The sequence below is a fragment of the Streptopelia decaocto genome (genome assembly GCF_964273445.1).
Source record: "Streptopelia decaocto genome assembly, chromosome: 1".
Classification (NCBI taxonomy): Eukaryota; Metazoa; Chordata; class Aves; order Columbiformes; family Columbidae; genus Streptopelia; species Streptopelia decaocto.
The window spans coordinates 33,369,775-33,388,598 of record NC_138663.1 but is presented as its reverse complement, the minus strand read 5'-3'; the positions used below and the strand labels follow the sequence as shown (position 1 = coordinate 33,388,598).

Here is an 18,824-nt window from a genome sequence, read left to right as displayed (position 1 = left end):
TTTTACTACTGGCGAATCTCCCACTCCATTAATTAGAAAGGCAGCTTAGAAAACTAGCTTTGGATAGAGACCAACTTGCAGATCACCAAATTGATCTGCAGTGATTTCAACTCCAGCTATCCCTGTTTAAATGTCTAAATGTGAAATTTCTCAGTCTTTCAGCAGTGTACATTAATAATACTTTGCAGTATGCAAACAGAAGCATGGGAACAATATCAGCTGACCAACAAGAATCTGGAACATGTCTCCCATACAATCAAAGTTTTGCTGGAAGTATAAATGAAACTACATAATGACCTGAAGCACTAAGCTTTGACAAATTCCACCCAGTTTATCTTGAAAGCCCTTCTCTGATCTGTAAGACAACCAATGAACATGTAAGTTGTGGAGCAGCAGAGGTGGAAGGGTCCATCAGGAATTGATTAATACAAATATTTAGAATGTGACTAGATTTATGTAAGTCAAATAGTTCAGAAAGACCACTCTCAGTCCACATGAGAACCACAGGCAGAACAGTTCTTCTCTAAATATGGGATAACAATATTAGTTGAAAGCAAGAGAATTTGGATGGAAAAGACTTCGATCTTCCTTAACTTGCTGGAGGTTCACAATGATCACAAGAGAATTTTGCAGGGCCTAGTTTGGTAATTTGATAATTGCTTTTGTATTGGCGCAGTAATACAGCAACACGTTACCAGATGAAAACACTAATGAAACAGATAATGCTTCTTGACAATTTAAAAAATAACTAAAAATTGAGATCAGAGTTAAAAATCAAACTAAATTATATTCTAAGAGAGAAAACAACTAATTTCAAGTGTCAACTGCTGAAGAATAAATATTCTGGTTGAGGTTTTTCTTTCATACTTCTTCAAAGGAATGACAGAACAGTTTTGCTTTATACTTTTCAGAAAAATTATTCTAACAGTAAATAGATGCAAGCTGGAAAATTCTGCAACACAGGAATACAGGCATTTGTTTTTTTTCTTCATTAAAGTATTTGAATAGAACTATACACTCACCACTGACATGCAAATTTCTCGCTGTCTATTTCTACTATTCCTGGTGGTGGAGCAACATGTGGTGCTGTCCTAGAGGCTGTAGAGAATGAGAGGAAGAAAAAAAAAAACAAAACAAACTTGCTGAAATTATTTTTGTTCTCCTGAATGAAGCACTTCACGATTTTCACTGGTACAGTTTCTCCTGTGCTTGGAACCAAGGATGTATCCAGCTAAGACAAGTCACAAAGGTGCACTAACCACACTACAGATTCGCACCACAGTTTGCCGAAGTGTGGCAGAGGATGCCAAGGCCAGAGCTGCCACTGAAGCGCAGTGGTGACGTAAGCGCTCAGTGAACAACAGCGTCCAGACTCCCAGTGATGATCCATGATCTCAGTACTTCAGAGTACTGAACATGATTTAAGAGTGATAAAATACTCCACCAGAACAGGCATGAATACACAGCAATTATTTTTTGAATTCCCAAGTGGAAGTAAATATATATACAGAATTTTGTTGCAATGTCACATCGGTTCCTTCTGTTCACTCTCATTCATCCCCTTAGTCACGTTCTTTCCCAGTCACTTTCACTGTGGTATCTGCACCCATTCCAGAATCAGAATGATTAAACATGCAAGCCAGTGTCTGTCCTAATGGTTCTTTACCCATTTTTTCCCCAGAACGAATAGCTGTGTTCCATCTTGTCTGCACTTGTCATATATTGCTATATGCTTTTATTAGTGAGCACAGAATGAGGTATATATGCTATTAAAATTTGGTTCACATCACAATAAGCTGTTTAGCAGCTTCAAGAGAGGCATGTTTCCATGTGTCTATCCCATGTCCGCAATTCTACCAAATACTATGTGGTACTGTCCAATAACAATCTGCATAAAACACAATATAAAATGGACCTCTAATTCTCTACAAATCATGGGAACAATCTAGAATGGATACTTTTTCTTTCCACTCAACAAGTTAAAATAAGGAGCGTACATAACTTTCAGTAAATTCTCACTTTAGCAGCTGAAACATATTAAGATTCTTTTAAAGCCTGTTTCACAACAGTGGCTAACATAGCTTTATATTTGCTCTGTGAACAAGTGTCTGAAGAAGATACCATATGATATGCATAATACCATACTTATTTCTGTAAATTAATCAGAAACTTCTAGAAGAGAAAAATCATGGATGCCATATAGGAAATTCTATAGAAGAGTATGTTCTCTTCCAGTGACACTAACCTGGGACACCTGCTGCATGGGCCTGTGAAGAACCGTGATCCATTACTTGTGGTCTGACATCAGGTATTTGCTGGGTAACGCACTGATGTTCAATGAGTTTTACAGCAGTAAGTGCATCGGGTCCAAACATCTGGATGTCCATAGAAACCAGACATACTAATGTATCTAAAGTATTAAATGTAAAACCGACAACAACATTAGGACAAGACAAATGAATGCTGCTGGGACATATCGATTTGCTTTAAAATTGCCAAGTGTTGAAAGAAAACAAGCCTCTGCAGGCTTCTGCACATTTTACACACTTCCTTCATGGCATTAAAAAAACAAACCAAACCACCCTACTTCAAAAGTTTTAGCTTCCCTAGTTATTAGCATCATCAGTTTCTTGAGGACAGAAACTAAATTTTAGTAAAACTTCCTATTCTAATATCCATCCCTAAGCTATACACACACATAACCAAGCCACTTTTTTAACCACTGAACACGACATATTTTTAAGTCTTTTTTCCTACATAAGTGAGAGTAGCAGATTTTGCTTCTCCATTACCTATGCTCTTCTCCACTTTAGCAATCTTTGAGCAGGCCACTTCTCCCATTTCTGTGAGCATGTAGAGCACCTCAAGTGCTGAGATTACAAGCAGCACATCTGGTAGCGTGAGATGACATATAATCTCTTTATAGGATTCTTGATCCACATATTCACAAATTAAGACACCATTATCTTCAGCCTTGCAAAGATTTGCCAAGATTTCCATGCCTGAAGAACAAATACAAAATAGTTTTAAACAGCAATAATTACAATGCTAATACAACTACAAAATAGCTAGAGATCTTACCTCTCATTTTTAAAAATCTATCCCTTGACATGAGGCATTTTGTAACAGTGTGAAACATTAGATGAGTAGTTTTGAAATCAACAGGATCCAAAAGAAGCTGATGAGAAAGAAAACACAAAATCTATGACAAACACTATCCATACAGTGCTAATGGCTCAAAACCTTAAATTTGCATACCAAAATACAACATTCAAAAGTGTTTAAATGACATTTGTGTTCACAAAAACCAGAATCCTGTGAGCTTATTATTGTAGCTGACATTTTGAGCCCCCTGCTCCCTTCTCTGAAATATCGGTCTAATTTACACTTTCCAGTGCTCAAAATCAGGAATATAACTTCATTCCCAGGCAGTCAACAGTATAAACAAATATATTTTAATATCCAACAAAGAACAGAACTTGAAAAATGACAAACATTCCTTCCCAAACGCTATCACAATTGTTCATCCAGTTTCTATCTACTTCTGCTTCTCAATCAGAGCTCTCAAACATTATAATATGTCTGTTATTCAAGAGAAGCTGGATACATGGTAAATTAAAACACCATTTTTTTCAATATTCTGCAGTGGACCAATACTTCTATTCTCATTCTCTGACACCTATGTATTTGACTTACATGGTATCTTTTAAAATATAAGGAACATCTGAACCTATCTACCTATAAAATCTGTATAATTTATCTGCACCATGATATGACATACCGAAATGGTGTATTTTAGTACATGCAAACCTCTTTGAAAAGAAAAAGGTACCTCACGATACATCCAGTGGCACACGACTAGCTGACTGGTGCCCACTACACATGGCATAAAGCCCTCTACCACCCCCTTTCTCAAAGGTACCATTTTGAAATTATGACTAAACGTTATATTTATTAAGTGAAGAAGCTAGTGTACAGTCTGCAGAATTTAACTAAATTCCTTTCTTCCCTCTGGGAAACTAAACTGAAAATGATGCACTATGAATACCTTGTAACTCCCTACACAACCCGTTTGATTCTATTTAAGCATGTGATTCTATTTAGGCAAACTGACACAGTCTGTATTTTGTTTTGGTCCTGAAAATTTGTTTTCAAATTGCTATTTACAAATTCAGAGAATAATTTATTTCCAGCTTCATCCAATGATCAAGGAAAAAAGTAATCATTTAATTAACATGTAAGTAATGCTTTTACCAAATTATATTTTAATTGTTCTGTTTTGAAGCACATTACCTCTGCTGCAATATTTCCCAGCGTGTCAAGTCCCAACTGCCGTAGCGAAATAAAATGACTGTGAGCAGAGAGTAGCAGGAACCGAAGACAAGTACGATTAGATGCCAACAGTTTAACATTTCCCTCTTCAAAAGAAAGATTCCGTAAAATCACTGCGATCTGAAGTACCCGCTGCCCTTCAATATCATTAATGCCCAATTTGCGAGGTGGATGAAATAAGGATTCCCAAATCCATTCTTCAGATGGAATATCTACAAAGTAAATAAACAAATGTTAGTCCTTCCTTTGCTATATTTACCAACATGTATGTATTAATATTATTCAAGATGTCTCACCTTGAGATTTGCTTCTGTCAGAAATTAGATCACGAACTTCAATATCCTCAACAATATCCTTCCAAAACTGAAGAAAGAATTAAAAACACACTTAATTTCTAGGGGATGATATTTCTTTAAATATTAGTTACTTTTATTTATATTACTTTAAAACACTGAAAAAATATGAAAAAGATTGTCTTTCAAAATTTCCTAGTACCTTGATTCATCTAATAGTAGTAATATTTTTCACTCATAGGATGACATGCAAGATGTTCAGTACTTAACACTGAGAAACTCTTCCCCTCAAGTACCAGAAGTATGCATTCGACCAACACTACCCCAGAAGTACTTTGGTGAAGCACATACTGAAACAGTTTTCCCACAAACAATTAGAAATACAGCAGTTCTAAGCACAAGAAAAGTACAGTTCATCCTCCTTCATCTCCTATAAACTCTCAACTCCTAAAGCAGAAGACGGTGACTCTTCTCAGCTTCAGATCTTAGCTCCTGCTAGAAGCACAGCAGTCAGGTTTGTATCTGGAGAGACTTCTTAAAAGCTTCTGCTATGCTTTCCACATCATCATAACTCAATGAAAAGAGAAAAGTCAGCACCACTATCACAAAAAATCTTTATAAATATAAGCAAAACAGAGCAGGCTGGCATTCAAATTATTTAACAAAATCAGGGCCTGGTCTGTTACTGATTGTTATGTCTCTAATCCTGTTGAAATTCACGAATCAATCAAAAATTAATCAAGTTTTGCAAGCTAATAAAAAGACACATTGTGGTATAGTATATTAATATAAAAATACATAATTATATATATGTTATAATGTGTATACCATAATAAAAAATACAAACACTCCTTTGACTAATAAAAATTTATAAATTCCTTTGACTCACTAATGAAATACAGCTCCTCTTTCAGCTATGATCACAGAATAAAACCACAAATAAATCTGGATAAAAGAGAAGGATGGGAAGTACAACCAGCTGAACAGCAGGAGAAATTCTGCTATGCAAATGTAATTATTAAATTACAGCATTCATACCAAGCTTGACACTATTTTTTTCTTGAAAAACAGAATAGAATACTACAGATTTTCTAAACTAGAAGGAAAAGAATTTTATTTTCCACTGCAATGCTGCTAAATGACATCCAAGTGCTCTTTAGTAAAGAGGATTATTTGCACAGAAAGGATTATTACCTCACTTTGGCAAAGACAAGAACAGCCAGATGAAAATCTAACTTCTAACAGTTTGTGGCAAGCAGATTTTTCTAATTAATACTGAGGCTATCATCAAGAACCACTGAAGACAAAGGTATGCAGGTAAAATCTGCAGAAAGTACTTCATTTTGAGCTGCTTTTACTTTTAGAGAAGGAGAGTATTTAAAGAAAAGGCTTCAGTCATTATTTTAAAAAGCACACAAATATACTGTCTGGAAATTTACCAGTCAGTGCACACCTTCCTTTAGGATGTTCTCTTTTGGAAAAGCTATGAAGACAGTAAGGCCTCACATTTCACTGCTACTTTAAAGAAAACCCTCTGAAGCTTTCAAAGATTAGTTGTTTATACTTAAAAAGTCTTCAACCTGAAGACTTCTCTCTGGAAGAGACCCAAGTCAATCACAATACAATGTTAGAACTGTGGTCACATGATGTAAAAACAGAATCATCACATTTTGATATCTGAATTCTCAATAATCCGTTTTCTGCCTCTTAAGGTGTACTCAAAAACAAAACTAAACAAAACAAACACAAAAACAAACAACAACAACAACAAACAAAAAACAAAACCAAACCACCACAACTCCAGCAATACAAGTCATAAAGGAGCAATTTTTCTGTCTCTGGAAGGCAAATAAATCATCCTGAACATGTTCTCAAAGTGATGGAAAATGAGGATTTAAGTTTTTTGTAGATGAAGACACTACAGACACTGCTAAAGATAAAGCCTCAAAGTCCTATTGCTAAAGATAAAGACAGGAACGTATTGTTGGAAAACTGTATCTCTCTCCTAAAACTCGCAGAACAAACAGATCCATGCTAGGTGTCTGAACAACTGAGAAAGCTTCCCCTTCTAAAGAAACAGTCTGTCAAACAATACTACTTGTCAGCTCAGATGAGATTATCTTTTTCAGAAAAGAACAGAACAGGCTCCTTTCTGTAAGCTAAAATAAGAGATACACCAAGGCACCAAATGAAGTTTACTTACAGGTTACTGTTATTCTTCAAATTGTTTCATTATACAGTCATGCTGTGAGCGTAAGATGCTAACCACTCAGCTAGAGAATTTTTGCCTCAGGATTAACTAAAGCATATGCACAAGCCTGGTTAGCAGAATGATGTGTGTCCCTCACCACCTCAGTTCCTCGGAGTCCTAGAGATCTGGAAAGGCTCTTAAAGCTTTAAGGAAGAGAATCTGCAGGTAGGGCATGAATATGCAGACAATACCGCTTCAAAAAGAACAATTTTAAAATATTTTTTCCATCTTGAGTGTGGGTGATCACGCTCACCAAGAATGCTGCTTTACCTGAGGAACTGCCCCAGAGTTTTTTGCTTGCTAAAAACTTTGCATTCCCAAAGCCAGCAGCTGTCATGGGTGTTTGAACAACCATGAAAACCTACTGCAGTAACAAACCAGGCTTCCTGGGCATGCTTCGCAGATTTTAAAACTTCAAACATTCTGCAAAACCTCCAGTGATATCGCTGGAGACTCAGAAATATTACCCTACATCCTCCATTCAACAAGCCAGTAACTTAAACAGCATATCAGTAATTAATGTGTTCAGACCTTCAAGCAGCTAAGACAGAAGCTACTGCATGTGGCATTTAATGTATCTATTTTGGAGATTGGCTGCTAACTATAGAGGGGTCAGGATTTCGCAGGACATTAGCTGTTGACAAGCATGTGGCAACAATGAAGGTATAGACAGAAGCCTGATATGCATTTATGACTATGCTGAGCTCCGAAACACCCAAAAGCTTTACCACAGATACCTGAAGTAAGTTCCTAGCCAAGGACAAGGCATCGCTCTCTAAGTATTTAGATGGCAGAGCAACTTCCCATTTGATTCCAACAAGCCATCTCCTAGCAGGCACCATCACATACGAGAGTTGACCACCTCCACCAGAAAAGTTACTGTTCTGTTCAGGGAAGGGCAAACAGCCTGAAGCAATGTTCTTCTGCAACGCATGGACAGTCATGTCAGGAATTTTAAAAGTGCAGTCAGCCTGGTCGATCAAAATCAAAGTCTCAATCAAAACACGAGACATAAAATCAAGTTGTCCAAACTTATTAAAAAACGCTGCTTTTTTGAGAGATGCTATGACAAACAGATTTCAATTGAACCCCATTATACAGACTAACGCAGATCAATAGTGAATACAAATTCTGTAACTTTCACTGAGACAGGAGACTCCAAGAAAACCAAAGCAGATTCCAGGACACTTAAGACCTCAGAAAGAAAGAATTGGGGGGAAAAAAAAAAAAAAAAAAAGTAAATTGTACTTTCCATTCCTTAACTGAAATTACAAAGCTCATTAATTACATAACCACTTACAACATAGTAGGGAAAAAACACCAATAAAAATAAAAAATAAAAAGCCAAAATAAAATGAAACGATACAAAGCCACAAACAAACAAAAACAACAAAAATACACACACACACAAAGAAAAAAAGCCCCACAAAACACAACAACAACAAAAAATCAAACCAAACCAAATTCAAAAAAAACAAAACAAAACAAACAAATAAAAAAGCCACATCACCTTGTTCTGAAAGTTATCCTCTGTGACTCCCATGAAAGACAGTTGCTTCGATGTCTCAGATAAATATTCACATTGGAATTGTGTGTCCTGACAGTAAATGATCAGAAAACCTCTCCCAGTTCTTCTTCCAAAGCCTTAAGATTACCTACAGTGATCACCAGCTTGTACGCCTGAATAAAGCTGTTTAGAGGTCTTAAATTCAGAATGACTCTGCAGCTTCTATTCCTTTTCTTGACAAGGAAAGAATTGGCCTGAATCACCTTTTTTGTTGCATTTAAGCAGACTGGTTTGATCACTCTCAGTCCACTCAACATTTGTTTCCTGCCTAAACAGGAAAGATCCCTGCAAAGGATGGGGGTAGGCAAAGAATGCAGAGGTGGAAAATAGAATTAAATATCCTACAGACAATGCTCATGACCTATCTGTTACAAGAGAAAAAGGCAAAACACAACGAAATTTTTGTTTGCCCAAAGGAAAGGCAAAAGTGGAACCAGATGAATTAAGTCAAGGTTTCTTGGCATTTCTTTGAAAAACATACTTACATCACAGAGGCAAGAAAAAGGTCAATTTAGCATCACAAGCATTTACTTATTCCCTGCTATAAACTATGGATAGCTGCAATCTACTACTACATATCAACAGAAATGAACAAGAAAGGATGAGAAAGCAAAGCTCTGTTTCAATAATTGTTCATATATATATATATATATATATATATATATATATTTTTAGATCATGACAACACACTGGTAATAGGAATACAAAGGTAAAACTTAGAAGCAAACAGACAATGCTTGACTACACAACATCCAGATGCTAAGAGATAATGGACAAAGGTAAAGAACTTGATTCACATGCACAATCTGATTCCTGTCGATAGCCAAGTTCCTTCAGAAAAAGATGCACAGCATTACAAAGAATTCACTGGAAATCAGATTAACCAAATTACTGTCCATTTTGAGACCACAAATCATGTAATGTACCAATGATCATTACTACTTATTGTCCAAGAAAAATATGAGAGCAACTGGAGTCAAGTCAGCCTGACAGATCACTGTGACAGATAACAAAGGTGACATTTGAAAACTATGCCAGGCATTTAAATGTCTAAGGATGTCACTTTACATACTATCTGAGAAAGATTCCAAGAATAAATGTAAAGAAAATTATTATTGAACTTAAACAAAGAAGAAAGAGTTGGACAACAAAATAAGAACGCGTATACGCAAAAGGAAACCAGAGAAGTAAAGCATTATGCAAAGCACAAAAAGCAAGCACAAAAACTGCATAAGCATGGCTTTTGGAACTCTACAGCTAGAAGAGGCCTCAAGAAGTCCAAGAACATGAAATCCAAATGCTTAAATTGAAGTAAACAGAAATGAATGGTGCATGAAGAAAGGTAATGTGATTATTTACATACTACATTAGATAATAGGCAGCTGCTGGAGACATGAAAGAAATACCTGGAAAAACAGCTAAATCTATCTGATTATAAGCATGCTATGTAAACAGGTCACTCTTGAAAGACAAACTATACTCAGAAGTGAACCTTGCTAACATGAGGAAATTCAAAGAGAAATGAAAGAGTTAAAATGAGAAACCTGGAGTAGATGAGAAAAGACCTGTCAAAATAAAACAAGAAGGGGTAACAAGATGACTGGCTAAATGTCAGTTGTTACAACCCTTAAGCAAGGACACACACTCATTCCTGCTAACTAAAGATTTAAGCTTATTGACAACACCAAGAAAAATCAAGAGGGGAGAAAGCAATAAATAAACATAGTAATAAGGGATAACAGCACATTCAGCTAAAATTATATTCAAATTCTGACAGTTAATGGAACAGATTCACTGACTAGTAAAAGACATTTGATTCAGTTTAGAGAGAAGCAGCGTAGAAAGTGAGACAATATGTAGCGGTGCAGATAAGATAATGGAAATTATAAAAAACTACATCTGGAAAATTTGTAATGTAATAAGGATTGGCAAAACAAAAAAGGTGACTGATTCCCTCTAAGTTTAGTATGAAGAATCATGTTGGTTTTCATCTTCACCTTCAACTGGAATAGTAGTGATGCTGGACAACACAACTAAATAGACAGGCTCCTTTGTTAGTATGACAGCACACTAGCAGACTGTTCTGAAGAAATCATGATACTGCACATGTGATGTATTTTAAGTCAAAATTAGAGAACAGAATGTAAAATCAAAGTATTGGTGCTGAAACAATTGACAAATTCTTTATGACAATTTAATACAGAACTCAAGAGCTGACTATATGCCAATCAGCCAACAGTTAGCGAGTACATATTTAAGGGTAGGAGATGCAATACTACTAATATGCAAAGGTGTAGTAGAATGGAGATTAAAATAATGAAGAAAAACACATGGCCATTTTTCTTTATTGAATATGAGTTTTAAAATACTAATATGATTAAGAGACCAAAAATTTTAAGAAGCTTATTCTAAGCAAACATTAAAAACTTCCACAAAGCATTTTAGCATAAATACGTAATTCTAAAATCACACCCAATGTCTGTATAAAGACACTGAAATACAGAAACAAAATGCCTCTATAAAATCCAAGTTTATGTTCATAGATTCCAATAAGCAGGAGGAGGAGCTTGGAAAAAAGTTAATAAGAGTAGCTATGTAGACAAAATGTCAAATACTGTGAACATACCTCATGGAGCATTTTTATTTGTTTCACTAGATTTGAAAAACTATTTTCACCTAACAAAGACTAGGAGTTTGGTTTTGTTTGGTTTGGGTTTTTTTGCATAAAGCTGACATACCACTAATTAAACTGACATTCAGTGGCCAAGAATCCAAGTTAATGATATGTCTATGAATCCCAAATTTAACCTTGAGAATCATTTTCAGAACAGCTTCAATATTTCTAATATTTCTTAGCCTCCCTTCAACCCCCAACTCCAACACAAGAAAGAGGGTAACATTTACAAACTCAACATGATTTCTATAAATTCAATTCCTATTAGTTTAGAATTCATGTGTTTAAGAAATTGCCTTCCCCACTCTACTTTCTGTGCATCTCTACCATTTCTGTGTTCATGCAATCACTATAATTAATAATTCTGCATTTTTTCTATCCCATTTGAGAACTCTTTTCAACTTTCATCTTTACACAATTTTCTTATCTGTTGTCATTATAGCAGAGAAACAAAACTGGAACGATAACCTTAAAATATCAAGACAAAAAAAAATGGCAACAAATTAAAAAAAAAATGGTGAAAGGAGGGGCATATGTTCAACAGCCATTCTATTAATCTAAAAGCTATAAAAGCGAATTTAAAAAAATGCACAATCTCTAATCTGCCAACCAAATATCTCTCCTATGTCATGAAGCTCTCATAATGCTTCCCCTGATTTCTGTTTTGACACAGCCACAACTGCAATACAAAACAAATTACTTCCAGTAGTAGGGTAAAACAAATGCTGGAAGTAAGATGTTCTGAAAAATCTGGGTTCTTGGCATTAGTGATATTTTTAGATGTGGCGTTAGTTTCTGACTTGCTTTCAGCAGTATTTTACTACCGAGTGGCACTATACATGTTGTAATGTTCAAAAATAGATCTTGGAGAATATCCAAGTTTCTTATTAGTAAACCTCACTGCAGTTACAGTGGTTCTACTTAACACTTCGATAAAAACATTTATCAGAACCATCTGTCCTTATCTATCACAATTACTAAAGTTTATATAATTAATGAACATATAATAAATTAGAATTCTGTATCACTTTAAGTGTTTACAGATCTAGACATGGTGGTGTTGCTGCTCTAGAACAGCAACAGTCTGTGACAGTTTAGGGTGAAGTCAACACAGAAGTGCTAAGTGCTTAAAAAAAAAAAAAAAATCACACAAAAATCCCCACAAACAAACAAACAAAAAACCCACACACAACCTACAGTACTTCAGGACATATTTTTCAATGGAAAAAGGAAACAAAGATTACAAACCATTATTCTTTACACTTACCTTCAGCACATTTGAAACATGTTTTCAAGGTCATATGCTAACAAATATGAGAGCTTACCTTTTTTGTTATTACCTTTACCTAGGAAATTTTGGTTAGGGATTCTATTCACCAATACGTTAGCAATACTTATCATTTAATTAACACTACTATGGTCCAACTTATCCCAAACTTGAGTTACATAACAATAATTTAAAAAAAAAGACAAATGGAAAAAGCTCAGAACAAATATTGCTATATAATACTGGTAAGACATTTCAGTATATGACACAATTAAGAAACTGAGCAACAACTTGGATATGAGTTCATAAGGAACTCAGCACCTTATCTCTTCACATTTTTACTTAATCAAAGGCACAGGTTATCAAAATATATTTTAATATAGCTGTCTTCTATTTTAGACACATAAATCATCACTTGAAATTCAATTTAAGAAAACTGTATATCACAGGAAATATACTGAAATGTCAAACCTCTTCTGCTGTAATATATTTCATGATCTCATATACCTCAAAATGCTCACCTGGAATAAACAGGAAGCATTTATACAAAGAAACTTGAGTTATGTTTTTACCTCATTTCATTATTCCTACAGTAGAACATGCCCTCTAGTGGAAAGATATAAAAGCCTTGTGCAAAAATAGTTAACTGGAAATGCCTTTCAACATTGCTAATATATTTAAATTTGTCCTTTGCTTTTTATGTTATGGACTTAATTTTGATAATCCAGAATGTTTCTTTACTGATCGTAGCAGTTTTTTTAAAAAATAGCATTGTTTTCTCTTGCTAAATATGTTGGCCATTTTTCTTCTTCCGCGTACATATTAGCTTTCTTATAAAAAGAAACATGGAACCTCTCTATTCATTTGCATACAGCTATTTTTTCTTAGCACACTTATCCAAACATTTCAAGACAACTGTGATTTAGTGTCCTATTACATTTAAATCAAAGGAATAAAGTTGAGAGTAATTCAAGCGACATATGATAGCATATCTAATAACCTCTTTTTAAAGGATTTGATACCTGTCATATGCACTTCAAAATTATTTTAATAATTTTAAAATTACCTTAACAAAATCTCTATCAGTTTTCTCTTTCCATTCTTCTCCAAATACAGCAGAAAATGATCCTAAAGCTTTAATCATAAAAGGTAGAATTTAGTAAAATTAAATAAAGAACATTTTTGTTTGATTTTTTACTAATCCACATCTAACAAAGATTCAACAACACTACAGGCTCTTCCAGAGTTTCCTTTCATTAAAAAAAAGTTCTGTACTAAACTGCATAAACCAAATGAAATTTCTATAGTCATTTAGCTAACTGTTACTGCAGTTTTGCAGTTTAAATTGAGAATAAGCAGTCCATAATGAGGGGACTAGCTGGTGAACCCTTTAAAAAAACACATGGGAAACTTTTCCGTAGCTCTTTTCTGGAAGTCAAGATGACTGCTCAGTTTTCAACCTCACATCAACAACTGTTTTCCATGTGCACAGAGTAAGCTGTAAACACTTCTCTAGTCATTAAGCAAATTCCCACTAATGTTTTCTAAAAAACATAATAGTGCTGTGAGATTTTGAGAGCACTCAATTGAAAGTCTATATTTAACCAGGGATTGGAAGTCAATATTTAACCAAGAAGCATGATGAATGTTCTTGGGTGTTTGGTGGAGCCACTACCACAAGTTTCTAGTTGTAACTCCTTGAAACCAGCAAAGACTCAGCCAGTCTGACTCAAAGACTTAGTCAACCCAAAATGAAACTCTGTCAGGCAATAGTTCTGTAATGAACTAATGATACATTTAAGTTACTCTTAAATTGAAGTTACTCTTAAAGTTTTGGTTCATATTGTTTTGTTTTGAACAAAATGCTACAAACCTCAATATCAAGACCACGCCAGCTTTCAACTCATAGAATCCAAACCAAGGTTTATGCAGCACTCCCATCTGAAGATACTACATACCCTCAAACCCCTTGGGCTGTCCCATCCCATGCAATAAAATTGTCACCTCAAACTTTATGGGGGGAAAAAAAGTTGGAGACAAATTTTTCTTGTTACATCAAAACAGTGCATTATGAATACTAAAAATTATGAAAACTTAATTATAGACAAGTCAAATCTAACACCCACATTAAATAATGTTGACGAGCTACCATTTACTTACATCTGAAATTATCATGACGGTATTTTCATACTACTTGAATTTACTAATTACGGATTTCATTTAATCACCAAATTTGACAGATATACCTTCATTATTTACAATATAAAAGCATGTAAGTATTTCAAATCAAAGTTTCATGCTTCACAATAAGCACACACATTGCCTCTTTCTTTTCCCCAATGTGTCCCCTATTAGACCTCCTAATGCTGCTAGGACATGCGCTGGATTCATCCAGAAGACGTAATCAGGTAGGATAAAAATGTTTTCCCCAGGGAATGAAAAGAGCAAGCCAATTACGTGCTTGGTTTTACTGCAAATATTTTTCAGTATGATAAACACTAATGTAGATCAGCTATGGAACAAGCCTGCGCTCCAAGTTAAGAACTCGAGAAAACAATGTCTACAACATTCAAAAAAAATCATGAGCCAGCAATAGAAAAATTGATTAAATTATTTATAAATTCCTAAGTCTATAGGAGTTCTGTCAAAAGAACAGGGGAATGATGGCAAACTCAAAAATCTACAGAGAAAGCGTCCTGGAATCACTAACACACAGGACTAAGTTTCACTTTAGCTCCATTTCAAATATTTCTCTTCGAAAGTTCTTGTGACTGAGCCAGATGCAGACACTAAATGACCGAGATCTAACCATATCTGAAGGGCATGGGTACAAATCAAAAATTAAGAGAAGTTGAAGAACAGTAATGCAATACTGGGGGAGGAGGGGGAAACTACATAAAAATGCTAAAAAAAAACCCCAGCACAGAGTATACAATGTCTAACTGGCTCTTCCCCAAAATTTAACACAGAATCTCCGATATACCATCCTATGTTTCCACTTACACATGCAAAGTAGATTTACACTCGAACAGATATGATCATCTGTACTGGCAAACTTAAATACACTTAGCTGAAAAAGCTCATTTGAGCAATTTCTTATGGTCGTAACTTCTGAAATTCAGTATAAAAACCACATCAGTACATAAAGCTAGTAAATACCTCCTCACTATCAAGACACAGGAACTATGCTATCATGGTTTTAGGATGGTTTGGGTTAACATTTTTTTTCCACCTCTTCTTGACATAAAGACAAACAAGCAATTAACAAGGAACAACTTGGCATGGAGGTTACACTGAACAAGTCAGAAGAACTTATTTCACATACTGAATTCTTTTGATGGAACATACTCTCTTTTAAAACTAGATATATTACAGCGCAATAAATTAAAAAGTTTAATTATCAAGGGTTGTAATAGATACTACAACAGGTATTGACTCTTTCTGTTGCAAAGATATTATATACTTACTGTCATCAAACACACCAGCATTTGCAAGGAGTAAAGTGATGATTTTAGGGTCCTTTTCAAGCTGCATAACATGCTTGCTTTCATTTGAAAGAAGTGTACATACATTGATTGCAAAGTCCACTTCATTTGGGAGTCCAGATAACAGTGAAAGCACCAATTTATTATAGTCATTTGGTGAGTTAAAGTCCATAGACAGCCCATAGCTTTGCCGAAGGTAATCTAAATAAGAAAAAAAAAATTAAAACAGCTTTTTCACAGCTAAAGTAATTAATACTCAGATGAAAGATTAAGCCACACTATTATGAATGATAAGTATTTTTTTAAGCTTATTAATAAGTTACTGTGGGTTTAAAAAAGTTTTTACAGTATTCAATTTATTTTTTCCATTTGCCTTTGGCTAAAATGCTGAACACATTCTACTTGGCTGTGTACCTTTCTAGTTAGATATTAATTCCATCATCATCTCCAGAATGCAATACGTCAGTATGCTCTCCCCCCAAAAAAGCTTTGAAAATGCAAACTTTAACTACAATAGAATAGAATTGTAATACAATTTGGAGTCACTTTCTACACAACGAATTACACATCTGTTCCCCAGAGTCCACCAGCTTCTGATTTGTTTATTGGTTAAAGAATGATACTTTGGTCTCTAAATTACAATTGTTTTCATTCTGGCTCCTCACACATATGCTTTATTCAACAGATTTCAAAGATTAATTAATCATATGTCAGTTATCTGACTCTGCAGAATAAGGACTGATGTGACAGAAACACGATCTGCAAATTTTCAAGGTATGTTTTTTTCAAGACTTGGCCCTGCTAATTAGAAACAGTTTATGGATATTTATATGTATTCTGCTTTGGTTCATGGTGGAAATGTTTTTGGTTGTTATAAAGTAACAATATGCATGTCCTACAGATTTTATGCTTTTAATACTATTGTAAATTTAACTACACACTATTTCTGTACCCTGTCCATATACATCTGTGTGTGTCTGTGTGTGTATGGAAAAATAGCACTTTTTTCCTCAAAATTTTACCTGACACACTGTGTTGCTGGTAGTTATAGGAAGTTGGAATTGCACCGATAGGAAGTTGTGGCTTTGGATTGCCTGGTTGTACCTCATCATCCTCCTCCCCAAAATGATGGACTTTTTCATATTTTTCTAGATAACTGGAATAAATAATAGTAATAAACATGAATATATATAGTACAACTAAATCCTTCACCCTCCCCAGGAGCTGAGCTGCCAAATGAAAAACTGTATAAACATGGAGATTTACTAGAAACAATAGTCAAAGCAGTATAAAACATAAAACATGAGTCAGACTGGCAATAGGTAATTTAGAAAATGCAGATATGTGGAATTATGGATTTAGATACTAAATTTCTTCACATTTCTCAACAACAACCCCTAGCTAAATTGCAGTCCATTAAGCTCTTTCATGACTAAGTCCATTTTTCCCAAATTAGCTTTTGCTTTTGTTACCCAACAGAACTTCTGCATATGGAAGCATCATAAAAATTACTCCGTGCAGGTTACCAATGCACAGACTGAGATCAAGTACAGAAAAATACTTACTTCTGTTTGCCTGACCTAAAGAGAAACAGTATACCAAATCCTAGCAATCACATAACAGTAAGAGAATTCAGGGATACCGAGGGCAACAATTCAGGATCAGAAGTTCCAAGCAATGGCTGCAACTAATGTCTACTGGAAATACCTTTGGGCCCCCTAAGAAAAAGAAATGCTGATATACTGTACGCTGAATTGACTGCAAGTGCAGAAGTTATATACACCAAAAGTAAACAATCAGCTTGGTAAGTTAATGATCTCAACTTATGGTGAATTTAGCATTAAAAACTGTAACTTTTAGAATTTCTACACTTCAATATAGAAAGTCAACTTAAAAGGCCCACCGCAGCCTTAACTTCACACTGATAGGCAGTTGCAAAACTCTTAATGAAATTATGTCAAGATCACAAAGCTGCCTAAATTTACAAACTTTCACTGACCAGCATCTCTTCCCTATTCTGAACCCCAAAAATATTGTAGTGACTATGAACTATGTATTCTGACAGGCTAAATTCCCATTTGTGTGCATTAGTGATTGTTATTTTAAGATAAACTTAATAGTGGCTTCTAAAATCCCGAGAAAGAACACAGTTGGCCAGGATCCTGAAATACGTGCAAGTCTAATAGTATGTAGGACCACAATATTTTCAATTTACCCTGGTCTAAACTGAAGCATGGGAACAATTAAAATACTTTCAGTTAAATGTTGCTCACTGCAAAAGTCTAGTCTATCTGCTACCGTCATTTTTTTGGTGTCTTTCAAACAGTTCAGTAAATCACTGAATGTGTCATCATCACTGTCATCATGGTTTGAATAAATGAGTTTGTAGTTGAGGTGACCAATGTTGAAAAGATGATTTCATAAGACTAGTCTAGCTTTTGATACGAAGTGAGAAGGAACTAATCTTTCCTACACATGCATGAACATATGCTTTGCTTTTTACTCATCTATGAGATCATCGAAAGCTGTTGAAATTGAGGAAAAGACACATCGCGGAAAAGACAGCACCTTCACAAAGTCCTGAATCAGATTAATCAAACCTATGAAAAAGTCCAATCAATTTAGACAGAGCCTACATAAATGTGTGTTTATGATCAAGACCTAAAGGAGTAGCTCAGACACAGCGTGACCTTCCCTCCTTCTGACCACCCAGTCTCTCACTCTTCAGAGGGCTCACCCAGCAAACGGAGAGGCTTTCAGGTTGGCTCTTCACCGATTTTTCAAACTGAACAGGGGTCAGACAAACTCTGGAGCTGATGCAGGGGAAGCAGCATGTGGACACAGTTGCGGGTGGCAAGAAGATGATGCACATGTGCCATTTCTACATTGGCAGAAGCTGTGCTGCCTTCACATGTGTAATGGGACTTCAGAAGTGCTGTGCCTAGAGCTAATTTC

General features: G+C 35.1%; 1 protein-coding gene across 3 annotated transcripts in view; it reads right to left on the bottom strand.

The window, feature by feature from the left end:
- ARID2 (AT-rich interaction domain 2) overlaps positions 1 to 18,824 on the bottom strand; it is a 103,541-nt gene that overhangs the window by 29,497 nt on the left and 55,220 nt on the right. For all 3 annotated transcript variants that reach the window (XM_082055072.1, XM_082055073.1, XM_082055074.1), the window contains 9 exons: positions 16,892 to 17,025; positions 15,852 to 16,070; positions 13,451 to 13,518; positions 4,629 to 4,695; positions 4,294 to 4,544; positions 3,082 to 3,178; positions 2,793 to 3,002; positions 2,246 to 2,410; positions 1,023 to 1,098 (listed from right to left, as the gene is read on the bottom strand). In XM_082055072.1, the coding sequence (XP_081911198.1) occupies positions 1,023 to 1,098; positions 2,246 to 2,410; positions 2,793 to 3,002; positions 3,082 to 3,178; positions 4,294 to 4,544; positions 4,629 to 4,695; positions 13,451 to 13,518; positions 15,852 to 16,070; positions 16,892 to 17,025 (1,287 nt within the window). The remainder of the gene's footprint in view (positions 1 to 1,022; positions 1,099 to 2,245; positions 2,411 to 2,792; positions 3,003 to 3,081; positions 3,179 to 4,293; positions 4,545 to 4,628; positions 4,696 to 13,450; positions 13,519 to 15,851; positions 16,071 to 16,891; positions 17,026 to 18,824) is intronic.